Genomic DNA, 14,053 nt, shown 5'->3' with positions numbered 1-14,053 from the left:
TGTGTCAATATAGTTATAGTAGTCTCACTTATTCAGAAATAATAACCACAATCAACACAACATAATTTATCTGTTGTTTCTCACCCTTTTGCTACCTCCAAAGATACGCCAAACTTAAATATACCCCCATAAGCCCCTGTGGATGTGTAATTGATTTTTCACATATTAATTCTTGTTGAACTGGAGCTCAGGTGGTAGAGCAGGTCACTTACTAACTGGGAGTTTGGAGGTTCGATCCCAGTCTGCTCCAGTCTACATGCCAAATATCCTTGGGCAAGATACTAACCCCATGTTGCTCGTGAAAAGCATAGCAAAAAGTGCTTGTGTGAATGTACAAGTTGTGTAAAGCGCTTTGAGTGCTTAGATCAAGTAGGAAAGTGCTTTATAAGTCTTCATTACGACCCTGCCTCTTTGATTTCACTGTATGTGTGTTTGTATTTGGAAAAAAGAGGAACTTGTAGCTCAGTGGTCCCCAACCCCCGGCCACGGTCCGTTACCGGGCCGTGAGAGCTGAGGCTCGGGTGTGAAATTTATCGTTTTCAGGGTTTTTATCATTAAGTCGGCTTCCCTGGGTCTTTTCCCGTGTTGTAGTTCTGTCTTATTTTGAAAGACATTTTTATGCATTACCATAGCAATCAGAGAGCATTAAGGGCAGAGAGGAGGATGTTACTTTCAGTGTTGTTGGTGCATATCAGGAGGACGCTGCTAATAAAGTTACACAATTACACAGTGAGTTCGCGTTTATTATTATATTTACAAAATACCACCGTTTTTGTCTCGGTCGTATTGTTTTATTTTGTTGTAATCATGCGCCACACCTTAAAGGCCTGTCCATGAAAATATCTTCTGACATTAAACTGGTCCGTGACACAAAAGGGGTTGGAGACCGCTGCTGTACCTGATGCCATCCTGGTGCCATTGACCTCTTTCAAGACTTGTTTGGCTGAATATTATAACACTATGTACTGGATATATATTTCCTGAGGTGGCTACTATCACCACATATTGGGACAACTGCCCATTTAAGATTTTGCATTTAGCTTTTTCATTAAAATGTAGCCACTTTTGAATATTCAGTCCTGCCATTCAGAGCAGAGAAAGTAATCACTAGAAGCTTTGTCATTGCTGTGAGGATTTTGAAAACACACAAACTTTTACTGATGTATTCTTAATGCATAAACACGGTCCATGCTCCTGTCATACTTGGACATTTAAGAGTGTGGGTATTTTTATGTCTTGTGTAGAGGCTGTGGAGGTAGGGCACGTTACAGTTTACTACGAGAACAGTAGTAGTAAGTTAATAAAATGTAAACAGAAATGGAAAGCTAAGGCATTTATTGCTCAAATCTCATTTTGACTGCAAGGCAGCCAACGTGGACAGACCGTCTGCTCCTCTCTCTGTGCCTTGCAATTTATTTTGTTTAAATAACTAAATTTATTTAGACTCAAGTCTAGAAAGTTGTTGTGATGATGCTTTTTTTGGTAAGAAATCTGACGGGACTGTGAAGGAGAAATAATCATGATAACAGACAAAAAAAGTTATATCCCTAAGGACAACATGATCATTGTAACCACCAACTACACTACAGCTATGTTTGTGTGGCTATGATGATGCACACAAGAATAAAACCTGGATCCAGTATACTCAGCACAGTCACTGACATATACAATAACCAGCCAATGGAAACAAAGAAGACAGAGTCAGTTCACAGACATCAAGGCAATAAGTGAGTGAGAAGGGTTTGGCAGAACAAGACACAGACAAAAAGCGGTTCTCACATGCTCTCATTGGGTGAGATACTGTCAGTGAGATAAGAGCCATTACGATTCTCCATTTCTGCTAACCTGCAGAGGGGGAAGAAACAGAACAGTCAGTCCCCAAATCAAATGGTTGAACAATTAGCAGATGAGAAGGACACACAATTCTAAAACTTTCATGTCACTGTCACTGAGAGTTTTCAGAGTACTCAAGAACATGTAGTTCGATAGGGAAAAACTGATTTTACTCGGAAACTGGTTTAAAAAATAAAATATCATTGTTTTTCCCCAGTGTTTGCCATATGTTGTCATTATTTTGTCCTTTGCAGATGAATGTTAGACACTACAGGGAATTAATGGCAGAGCCCAGCAGATTTCAGCATATCACATGGGAAAAGCTTCAGCCATGCCAAGCTAAGCATTTTACCGCAAGGACCTTCTGTTTCCAACGTACAGACAACTTTATACAAAAGTATTAAAAGAATTGTTCAGAATGTTCAACACCGTATTCCTAAGGATAGTGCTGCCTTAAAGACTTTCACCCAAGCTCATTATAGAGAAATAAAAGCTAAATGTCCCGAAGAAAGACCATGCTCTGGCATAGTAACCATGTAATTTAGCCAGAACGTGTGACATGTGATGAACTTTTTGATCAACTGGGACTGGACAACGAGTAGAAGAAGTCATTTTCTTAAAGCAAAAATGAAACTTTCATTAAAAAAATAAATAGATACATTTTGCTCGAGTAACATTGACACTGACATTCCATTCTTCCCCCTCCTCTTTTCTCCAGATGGACTGTGACAGACTGACTACTAAGGCTGGTGTTGTTACAATTAAGAGATAACCTCATGGCTTGGGAACCATCAGCTCACTAAAGGCTTAACTATGTTATTTCTGCACCCTACCACCCAGCTTTAATCAGCTGCTGGATGTTATCTGTGCAGATCTGGGCCTAACAGGCTGAAAGCACTGGGCTGGAAGGGTTTGTTTGTGTTAGCCTAAAGCAACAGTGAGAAGTGTCAAAACCCTGGCAGAGATCAAATACTTAGCCTTGGCTTAAACACTTGGCTCACACCAGAGGAATGCCAACAGCTCCCGACTGACTAAAATGCCAACTGACCAACTGCCTGATTGATTCATTGTTTAATTTAACTTCTTCTAGTCCAGGGGTCGGCAACCTGCGGCTCCGGAGCCGCATGCGGCTCTTTAGTCCTTATAGTGCGGCTCCGCGTGGTTTGGGAAAATAAATTAGAAGTATTTAGCTGAAGTGTATTTTATTTATGTTAGTTCTTTATTAACTTGTAGTTCTAAATTGGGAGATTATTGTGATTTTGAAAAAAAAAAAAATTGTATTGTGGAGGTAAACACAGATGACACGAGAGCTCTCGATTAACACTCCTCGTTTATTACTCATCACCACACAACTGAATACTTTTCCCTCCAAAACACAACAACAACACTTCCTGAGAACTGGGTGTGAGTAGAGCCCTCCAGTGGTCCACCACAATATTCTATTATTTTTTCATCGCTCAAAATAAGCGTCACACTCGCGGAAGCCGGTATACCCGCCGAAATGCCGTGCATTTATCGAGACTTTCAACCCCAGGTAGGCCAATTATGGATCTTCGGATCCACATTATATCGGCAGCTGTTCTCCACCGTGAACTATGTTAAAAACAAACACCGCTCGCGCCTCACAGATGACAGCTTACAGTCCTGCGTAAAGATGAAAGCCACGATTTGCAGATGCTGTGCGCAGAGGTTTGGGACCAGAAGTCCCATTGTAAATATATCACGGCAGACCCGACGATGTTTGCATGGACACGCTTTTCAGCATCTCTTTATTGACCACTTTTCACACACGGTTGCTGTACGCACACAGCCGGCTGTAGCTCTTCAGCTCACAGCCCGACACAGACCAACACAACAGCAGAGAGCGCACAGACGTTAAGGCGGCGAGGCGTGATTGCAGATGCCGCTCAGGTGCGTCCGCCTCCCCTGCAGCGGCGCTGCAGACCACGCCCTGCCACACACATTAACCAGGTAAAATACACATTTAGGCAGAATTTTGCAAATATCTATTTTTCATCTTTTAGCAGCAATAATTCTTTTTTTCCAGTTGTTTTTTAAAAGTCAGGTCAAGGCTCCAAAAGCCCAAAGGCGATATAACAGTTTTTGTTTGCTACATGGATCATTTTAGTTCAGCTGGGTGTCTTTCCTTTTGTTATATTTCTTAAAGAGTTCAAAATGTGTTAATTACATAAATAAAATGTAACTTTCTCTGTAGCACTTCATGGATTTCATGAGCAACACACCTTAGTTGTTCACACAAAGCATAAAGGTAAAAAACAATATATACAGTGTTATCTTCATTTTAGATGCGGCTCCCAGTGTTTTCTTTTGCGTGGAAACCGGGTCCAAATGGCTCTTTGGGTGTTAAAGGTTGCTGACCCCTGTTCTCGTCCCTCAGCAGTGAGTTAGTGGGAGCTGTTAGCGTCACTCCAAACTAAATTAACATGTAAGCAATAAGTTCTGACTATATTAATGGCCTTTGCCTAGAGTCCAGTACTGGAGAGTATTACATGGATATAAGTAATATTTCAGATGCATTAGATTATGGATATGTAGATTTAGTTTCTACTTCAGTCAGATTCAGTCTTGATCGTGAGGTTAGTTAGACCATGACTAACTGAAAAGAACTTGAGCATACTTAGCATTAAAAGCACAGAGACTCCTGGCTGTAAGTACTGTTTATAGCTGCTGTGGGAACTTGCGTCCCAGTGACCCATACCCATGAACTGAACTTAGAGTAAAAACAAAGTCATTATTGTATGAAATTGGACACGTCTTTGAAAAGGAGACATGTTTGGTGAGTACATCAGTGAAAAGTCAACACTCTTCAGATCCAGGTCAATGAGAAGCTGACACATTTAGGACCTAGGTCACTAAAGAAGGCAGCAGGTTTCAGATGTAAATCACTGAGCATCTGCTCGTGGGACATGCAGAATTTGTGTGGAGCCAACAGTTATGTGAAGGTACCTTACAGCAGAAAGAGAGAAAGCTCCAGCAATCCCACAATCCCCTTGGAGGACAGGAAAAACTGTCCTCTGTGACTAAATGTCTGCATGAGCACAGTGGGGTGGGGGAGGGACACAGAAAATGCTTTGCTTTAGCATTTTTTTCCCAAAATAATAATTTCAAGTCACATCAGTCAAAATGACTGTTCTGTAGAGAACATTACGCTCCCTGTAACATCGTTCAGCATGCTTGGTTTTGTGGTGGATCAGTGATGGTCTGGGGAGGCCTATCCATGGAGAGACACATGAACCTCTACAGAATAGGCAACAGCACCGTGACTGCCCTTAGGTATCGGATCGAAATCCTTGGACCCATTAGGTGAGTTCAAATTCACAAGCCACACCCAGACCTGATTACTGTCAGACCTGTGAAATCAAGAAATCACTTAAATAGAATCAGACTGACAAGTGAAACAGGGTGAAAGATTTCAAAAAGCAACACATTATGCTATGATCTTAAAAAACAAAAAACCCCAGAACAGATAAGAAACAAACCCAGAAACACTTCTGGAAAAAAAAAAAACATTAAAAAAAAAAGAATACGAAGGCTTATCTCATTGGTGCGGACCACTGTTGACATTATGGATGGGCCATGGGCCTCCAGGCCCAGATCAGCTGCATTCAAACGAGACCCCTCAACTACAACTTGCACTAATCTATACAGTTTGGTATGATGAAAAACTTAATTGGCCGTATTACAGATAAGATCACGCAGTGCAAACTCAGTTTATTCAGTTCACAGTAGTTTAGTGCTTCTGCAGCAATCATGGTAACTAGCATGGCTGACGAGGACACTGAGCGGTTGGACTTCATGTTTATTTGAAACTTAGAAGAGTTCATTCACCAGTTTGTGAAGCTACTGGAAAATTGCAAAAGAACTGGAGGTGTGTTGAGCATATTGTGTGCTTACACTCAGCTGTGAGCCACTTCTCACCTAGAAAAAATATCTCCCCTGGTTCCCTCTGTTCTTGCACTTTTTCTAACTGCGGTTACAGTTCTCTGCTAATGTACTGTGTGTGTATGGTTATAATTATGCATTGCATGTATTTTTTTTTCTATGGAAATGTTATTTGATCCAAATGCCTCCCTGTCAAAGCTGTCAAATGCCACATCCAACTAATTTTTTCTCCTGACAAGGCAAAAGGTAAAAACTGTTTGGAAACAATTTTTTTTTGATGGAAGCTGTACTGTTGCCTCGCAGCACTAAGGTCCTGGGTTCAAATCCACTGTCTGGCAATTTGGCAGGAGACTTTCTGTGTGGTGTTTGGATGCACCTCCTATATCTGCATAGGTTCTCTCCGGGTACTCAAAATTCCTTCCACAGTCCAAAGACATGCACTTAATAGGACTAGGTCAACTCGGCATAGGTGCAAAGGTGGGTGTGAATCTGTCTTGTCTGTCTGACTCTGTGTTGGCCCTGTGACCCTGCGATGCAGCTGAATTAGAACAATTCTGAAAAGAAGAGTGGGCCAGTGGACGACTCCTTACCAGTTACTGCAAATGCTTAATTACAGTTCTCACTGCCAAGGGTAGCACAACCAGTTATTACGTTTAGGGGGCAATTAGTATCTCACATAGGGCCAGGACGGTTTGAAAAGCTTTTTTCTTTATTTGAAATTGTAATTCAAAGATTGCATTTTATATTTACTCAGGTTATCTTTCTCTAGTATTAAAATTTGGTTGATGATTCGAATATGTAATTGTAACAAATATGCAAAAAAAAAAAAACCCCAAAAAACATTAAAAATATAAATATACTGCTGTTTGCAGTCATGTTACCGGTTGGCATAGTGCTCGATCCGCGTGTGTGTGTCGTCATGTGAGAGCTGAGGGGATGATCCAGGCCTGTCAGAAAGAAGCAGAAACAAAAAGAGAGAGCTCATGAATCCAACCCATTAATCCCAACTCACACACACACACACACGCACACACACGCACACACACACACACACACACACACACACACACACACACACACACACACACACACAAGCTGCATGAATTCATAGCGGAGCAATGAAGGGAGTGACAGCACAAGGAGCAGATTTGTGTGAGTCTGAAACGTTCTGTAAGTACGTTTCTGTCCCTGCACTCCACTTGGAGTTATTTTGCCTTCACGTGTTCATGTGCTGAGAGTACGCAAGCAGTTCATAGAGAATGAAGGAACTGATACAAATGACTGGACACCGTGCTCACCTAACCCAACTCCAATAAAATACCTCTGGGACATTATGTTTAGGTCCAAGTTGCACCTCAGACTGTCATGGAGGTTAATAATGTCCTGGTCCAGAGCTAATGGACTGTAACTGAGCACTCAAAACCTTTTATAGAATACGCCTCATTGACCCGTTTATACAAGCACTACCTCCTGAGCTACAGCCCCCTGAGCTGGGAGAAGATCCCCCAGAACCGCATCAGTTGTCCTAATATCTGATTAGGAGCCTACCCTTGATGTTGTCAGGCATGTGTGTATTCAATATTACTCAGTACCATTTTGAGTTGCTGCAATTAAATTTGGACAAAACAGCTTCGCCTGCCGCACCTCACTTTGATTTTCTGGGTGTTTCTGAATTCAGCCCTCTGTAATCATTTTCATTTCCAACAAATCACGTGGCATCCTTTATTCCTGGCACATTACCCAGTCCTTATCATTACAGATATCTGGCTTGTTTTTTTTCCCCATCTGATGTGACAGCTGATGTGTTTTGTATATGCTCCCTTTTATTTAGCAGTGTATAAAAAGCAACAAATTGAGTAGCATCCATCAAAATGGTTATTGGCATGATGTCATGTAAACTTATGGCTGCTGGTGGTAGTTGGGTGTAGTGTCTGCTCAGCTGTAGGAGGAGAGGTGGAACAAAATGGTTGAGAAATCAGTAGTCATGTAATCGAGTGCTGGGACTTTGTACTTCATATTCACAGATTATAATAATATAACATATTCCTCTCCGTACAGCAACAGCTGGAGACACTGAAAATGAAAAGACTCTGTTTGCTGCCCAAGCTTAATCTATGTCTGGGTATATTTAAGGTATCTGTATGGGTATTGTCGTACCCCTGATATTTCACATGTGACTTGATAAAGGCTGAAATACTCTGTAGTATCAGAGTATGGAAATCAGCCCATTTTATCCAAACCACCTTGTTCTTTTAGCTGCTTCCTTTAGAGGTCACCACAGCGACTCATCTGGCTCCAGCTCACTCTATCCATAGCACTCTCTTCTATCACACCAACCCAGGAAGAACATTCAAACTCCATACAGAGAAGGCCCAACAGAGCCCGGACACTGAAACCCAAAAACCTCTCACTGTGAAGAACGCAACAGAGCTTGCAGCATTTTCTGAACTGATTTATCAGATACACTTAAACTGTCATATGTGGTGAAAGTTAGCATTTTTGTGTTATATTAAAGCTACTTTTTCTTCAACCAAGATGAGTCTTGCATATATTTTTCACTGGAGTATGATCAGACAGATCAATGAGATTCTGTCTGTTCTGATTAGCAGTGGGATGCTGACAGCTTCAGGGATACTGTCTTCATAGTGGTACCCATCCTGATGTGGAGTTAATTTATAACAAATCAAGAGAACAAGACGATAACACAATGACTGAAATGACTGGCGGTGAGGACACGTGTGTGTGTGCGTGTGTGTTTGAAGCAGAGAAAAAAAATGTTATTTAAAAAAAAAAAAAAAAAAAGGAAAAGAAAAAAAAATCAGGGTCGATTACACGTCTGTGTAACAAGAGCAACTAAACACGAGACTGACAGAAAGTATAGTGTGCGCATGTGCGTGTGTGTTTGTGTACGAGCCAGGTACTCACGCATGGTCTACAGGCCAGAAGTTGATCAGTGTGACAGGACTGCAAGACAAAAAAACGTGAGATAATGACACAGGAAGTGGATGGACAACATACAGGTATGATTGGAGCTGAAATATGGAAAGCATCAAGGAGGTGATGCGGGTGGGTAGTATAAGACTGGGATGATAAAGAGAACTTGGTGTTGTAGTGTGTCAGTGTATGCACTAGCACTCTCACACACACTAAACAAACAACACAGAAACACATTTGACAAAGAAATATTTTGGTTGACCTTCAATAAAACAACACAAATGTCCAATTAACAGAAATATGGATAATAAAACACCGCTATCATGTGACATGTCAATCCTTAATATGCATGTGGCTGCATTTAATTTTTGTCTTTGACAGTGAAGTGGGATTTTTATGACCAACATCAGTATCAAAGGAGAGTCAGATCCATCCAAACATGGTGATTCAGATTTTACTTCCACTTTACCCGGCTTATTATTTCCTTTGTTTTAACAATCAGTCACACAACTGATATGAAGAAATCCATAGTATCGTGTGTGTGTGTGTGTGTGTGTGTGTGTGTGTGTGTGTGTGTGCGTGTACATGCTTAGACATCTTTGCGAGGACAGAAAATTAGCATGCAACTATACTTGTGGGGACCAATAGTCACTTATGTGGGGGCAAAATGCCTGTCCCTATGTTTCTGAAGGCATTTTTGAGGCTCAAAATGTGGTTTTAGAGTCAGGGTTACAATTAGGTCATGGTTAGGTTTAGGTTAAGGGTTGGGCATTCATTTTTGATGGTTAGGGTAAGCAGCTAGGGAAAGCATTATGCCAATGAGATGTCCTCACTAAGATATTAAAAGTGTGTGTGTCTGTGTGTGTTTGAAAGCCTCACGTTTCCATGTTGTCTCCTTCCAGGATGGTCTGGACGGGCAGGTAGCCCATCCGTGGGTGTTTGGCGAAGTAACGCTTGGTCCTGAATTTGTTCTTCAGCACCTTGGCAAAGTCCCGGACATCCTCTCCTGATGTAGTCTGGAGAGAGAGGCAGGACACAAAGATGGCATTGTTACCTCCGTAGGAAGAAGCACGCACACACACACACACATCATATCAGAATCAGAATAGATTACTTATTCACATACCGGGGTGCAGTACTCAACCATGGGGTACTGCATCTTGTGCCCCTTTGCAACACGGCCAGAGAAAAAGCAGCTTTGACAAATGTCATAGTTGAAATGTTTTAGGCTCCGATATCTGGGGGGAAAGAAGAGAAGAGAAAAAAAACAAGTGTAAATGAAAGAGAGCAGAGAAGATGAAAAAGCAAATGGGAAAAAAAGAGAAGGCAAGGGGATCAATACAAGGAGATAATTTATAGCTCTGTTTTCTCCAAGGTGAGAGTAGTTAAAATTCTTTCAGCCCATGGCCCAAGTGAGACATTTATTCTCTGCCTTTGGAAGTCTGTATTTAAATTTATCACCGCTCCTGACAAAAGTCAGTCTTAGCCTCCAACAACAGAGCATAAGCACCGTGCTTATAGGTCTAAACCTTTGCATATATAATATGTCTTTTATTTCTTACCTATTTTCTATATCCCAAAATTAGTTACTTAATTAAGCCTCGTGTGCATATAATTTCTCTCCGAGTACTCCAGCTTTGTCCCATACTCCAAATACATCATCCTCTCATAAACTGTAAATCGTCGGGGGGTGGGGGTCGGGGGGGTAAGTGCTTAGTCCTGTTTTATACAAAACTCTTTAATACTATGACAATTCTTTGTATTGTAAAACAGATTGCAATACTGCATTAACTGTTAAAATGTACCGACCTGAAGCCTATGATTGGACATTCCTTGCAGATGTTGCACTTGGCCTGGTGTTTGGCAGTCTCTGCAGCAGCGACGCGATGAAGGACAGGTAACCACACCATGGACTGAGGCTCCAGGCGCATCCAGTCCAGGAACATGGTGGCCTCAAGCTCAGGCTTGTTGTTGGCCTGAAATAACAACATGACAGGTTATGGCGTTACATCAACCCTTTAAAGTCTTCGATGATTCTTTTTTTTTTATTATGCTGTAAGGTGGCTTCAGTGCATGTGGAGCTGGGAATTTTGTCAAGGTGGAAGAATTGTGAAAGAAGAAAGCTATGTGAAGATTTCTGAAATAAACCATCAAGCATTCAGTACCATAACTGGTTTTACAACATAACAATGACCCAAAACATTAGTTGCTCCTGGTGAAAAACTAGTTCTTCACAGGATTTTTCTCAGAGCATCTTTCGAAGAGCATCTTCAAAGATTCACCTGTAAAGAATAGGCTTGGTGCGTGAGACTTCATAAAAACTGCAACAAATGGCTGCAGACTGTTATCCAGCAAAAAAGGATACATCAGGAGGGTTGATCATTTTGACCCTGGTAGTTTTTGTTTTTTGTACAATAATTATATTTCTGCAAAGCAAAATTAGCATCTAAAATACAACTAGTATGTTTGGAAAAGCAGTGCACAATGTGACCTTAAAAATCTGAGGAAACTGGACAAGTGGAGGACAAAAGAAAGAAGTGACAGGTATAAAAAAAAAAGCCAATTATTAAAGCCCAAGACTCATTTTTTTCACTGACACCTAAGGAAACAATAGAAAAGTGTGTTTTTAATATGACTTCCTCATATACTTCAGTTTCAGTTCCCTCACTTGTTCTTTTGCCTTAGAAGCCAGATTTCTCTGTCATAACATCACTGCTTTCTTCATGATGGACCTTGGAGGTAAAAAAGTTTAACTGACACAAGAAAACATTTTTTTCTTCAACACTGAAAAATGATAAGGCTAATTTGATCTGAAAGAGCCTTCTCATGCTTTTGCTCTCCCTTCTGTACTTAATATTGATTTGTTTTAAAACAGCGTTTCATTCAACGCTGTGGCCTTCATTCTCATCGGTTCCCTTTGTTTGTCTGTCTGTTAGCGGTCTAGCGTCCACAAGTTTCAAGATTTCATTTTCAAATTTTGTGTGATCGCATAACAGCTCAAGCTGATTTAATTTTTATTCAACGTCAAAGGCAAGGTCACAGCTAATAGCTACAGTCAATAGCTAAAAACCTCAAAATTACACGTGACCTTCAGATTAGCTCATAACAATACATAGAGAACTTGGAATGGGTTTTAATCCTGAGCTACAGCCACCCATTTGCTATGGCTGTAGAGTAGGTGTAGAGCAGGAGGAGCAGGCCATCTGCTAATCAGAAGGTTGGTGATTCGATCCCTGGCTTCACCAGTCTGAATGCCAAATATCCTTGGGTGAGATACTACCCCAAGTTGCTCTCCCATGCATCCATTGTAGTATGAATGTGTGTGAATGTTAGGTATTAAGCACTTAAAGCATAGTAAAAAGTGCTGTGTGAATGGGTGAATGAAACATACAAACTGAAAGCAGCTGCGGACGGAGGGCTCAATGTTGGAGCCGCCGAAGGAGGCAACCTCGCCAAGTTGTCGGGGGATCTGAATGGAGTCGTGCAGAAGGAGCCCCAGTCGACGCTGGTCACAGAATCCTGTTGCACTGGCAACCTGCCGGAACAGGACTAGAGAGGAAGAGGCAGAGAAAATACGAGAGGTTGGAAAAAAGGAGAGGATTCGACACATGAGAAATAAAGTCCACACAACACAGAGAGAGAAGAGAAAATATGAGTTTTTTGTATAATTTTATTTGTGAGATGAAATATAAGTAAGTACTTATTAGGACACAATAATGGCAGAAAAAACATTGCACATTGACTTACATCTGTATTTATCCTCCAAATGAGCCTTGCAGAGTGAGATGATTCCAGTTTTGAATGACAGAGATCTGATCTTTCCAGTGCGACCACTGCCGATCAACAAAAAGAGACGGTTTAGAGTATGCGGAATCTGAATCATCTGAGAAAAACTAAATGTTTAAGTGCTTGCTCAGAGTGCCGCACGTACGTGTCGTAGACGTTAAGCAGCCAGTTGAGACACATGTCAACGCACAGCGGGACATTGACCAAGTGGGAGTGGTTCTGCTCAAGTCGCTGGTAGAGGCTTGTGAGACAGGTGACGAGCTGAGAGATGTCCAGCAGCTGCTCGTTCTGCTTCAAACCGTGCTGGTCAAATATCTCACAAGCTGTCGGCATGCTCAACAGGTCCACTAAACACAAGACACACAGGGAGGGCATGGTTAGTCAGTGCACACACATCTATGGGCGTCTTCCAACCTGACTCGGTTTTCAAATGAAAAAATGAAACTGTTGCCAATCAGATGCAATCGCACGGTGAGCCAAAACCTGAAGGTGGCACTTTACTGCATCAAATTTCACCAACAGCAATGCCATGTCACTTCATGAGACCTGTCGTCACTGATATGAAGTTCAGTTGTGGTGTAATTTGGCATACTTTTTCTCACTAAGTAGTCTAACATGGACGTCTTGATAGCCACCCTTCCACTGAGATCATGTCAGATGAGGGTTCAGTAAACAGTAGATGGAAAAACTGAGGGACCAGATGTATCTCACAGGTCTGTGCCAGGTAATTGCCAGATTTTTGGATATGTCTTTCAGATACTGTTCATCTACTGTAGAGAGTTTTTTCAGGTATGCCACATTTTTCTTTTCTACTTGTACATTTTTCCTAAATTCTTGCACACATTGCAAACCATGCTGATATATGTCAAAATTTAGGCCAGTTGTTGCTTTCAAATCACCTTCTTGGTGCAAAAATACCATTTTATGTATTTCTAACAGTGTTATCGTTGCCACTTTTTGTCACTTCAACTAAAGAAATTGGAACAAATTGTGTTTTTGAGCAACTGACGTTTTAAGCCAAAAGCTCTTTGGGAATCACCCTGTCGGTGATTATACTAGTCAAACTGTTATCTTTGGCATGTTTTAAAGAATTAACCAGTTGCTGTTGATGCTAGTAAAAAAAAGTACCTAAAAATAGTAAAGATAGATCAGTGTTATTTGTCTCAACAAGTCTGCTATGTGTAAACAATATTTGTTCACCCTTGGGTTAGGTGTCTGTTTTTACATTTGAAAAATTAATCTGTGTGTCTTCAACCTGGCTCAACAAACAACCCCAAAGCAAATACAGGTGAAAAGTGCAGATGGACTGGACTAAAAGAGGGGGAGAAAATACATGCCACTTTAGAAAGAAAACTGTAAGATCACAGAAAGCCTGGAAAATTACATTTCAAACCCACTCTTAAAAAAAACACAAGAACGTTTGGCTCCTTGGAAGCAAAAGATAAAAGAATGAGGAGTGGCTCAAGACTGCTACACAGCACTGTACTTTGTAGTGCTGGGCGATATGACGATATATATCGTGTGGACGACAGAAAAGTGTCTATTGTGCCATTTGTCTTCTATCGTTTCTATCATTTCTAACCCTAATTTTATAAAT

At 41.1% G+C, this 14,053-nt stretch overlaps 1 protein-coding gene across 3 annotated transcripts in view; it reads right to left on the bottom strand.

Moving 5' to 3' along the window:
- Nucleotides 1-14,053, bottom strand: part of LOC116329919 (dystrophin-like) — a 57,514-nt gene that overhangs the window by 16,836 nt on the left and 26,625 nt on the right. For all 3 annotated transcript variants that reach the window (XM_031752055.2, XM_031752057.2, XM_039606893.1), the window contains 9 exons: nucleotides 12,602-12,803; nucleotides 12,418-12,503; nucleotides 12,062-12,219; nucleotides 10,480-10,646; nucleotides 9,797-9,908; nucleotides 9,550-9,686; nucleotides 8,662-8,700; nucleotides 6,618-6,683; nucleotides 1,780-1,845 (listed from right to left, as the gene is read on the bottom strand). In XM_031752055.2, coding sequence (XP_031607915.1) covers nucleotides 1,780-1,845; nucleotides 6,618-6,683; nucleotides 8,662-8,700; nucleotides 9,550-9,686; nucleotides 9,797-9,908; nucleotides 10,480-10,646; nucleotides 12,062-12,219; nucleotides 12,418-12,503; nucleotides 12,602-12,803 — 1,033 coding nt within the window. The remainder of the gene's footprint in view (nucleotides 1-1,779; nucleotides 1,846-6,617; nucleotides 6,684-8,661; nucleotides 8,701-9,549; nucleotides 9,687-9,796; nucleotides 9,909-10,479; nucleotides 10,647-12,061; nucleotides 12,220-12,417; nucleotides 12,504-12,601; nucleotides 12,804-14,053) is intronic.

The sequence above is a fragment of the Oreochromis aureus genome, linkage group 23, assembly GCF_013358895.1.
Source record: "Oreochromis aureus strain Israel breed Guangdong linkage group 23, ZZ_aureus, whole genome shotgun sequence".
NCBI lineage: Eukaryota > Metazoa > Chordata > Actinopteri > Cichliformes > Cichlidae > Oreochromis > Oreochromis aureus.
Note: the sequence above shows the minus strand (reverse complement) of the source record. Positions and strands in the feature narration are given on the sequence as shown.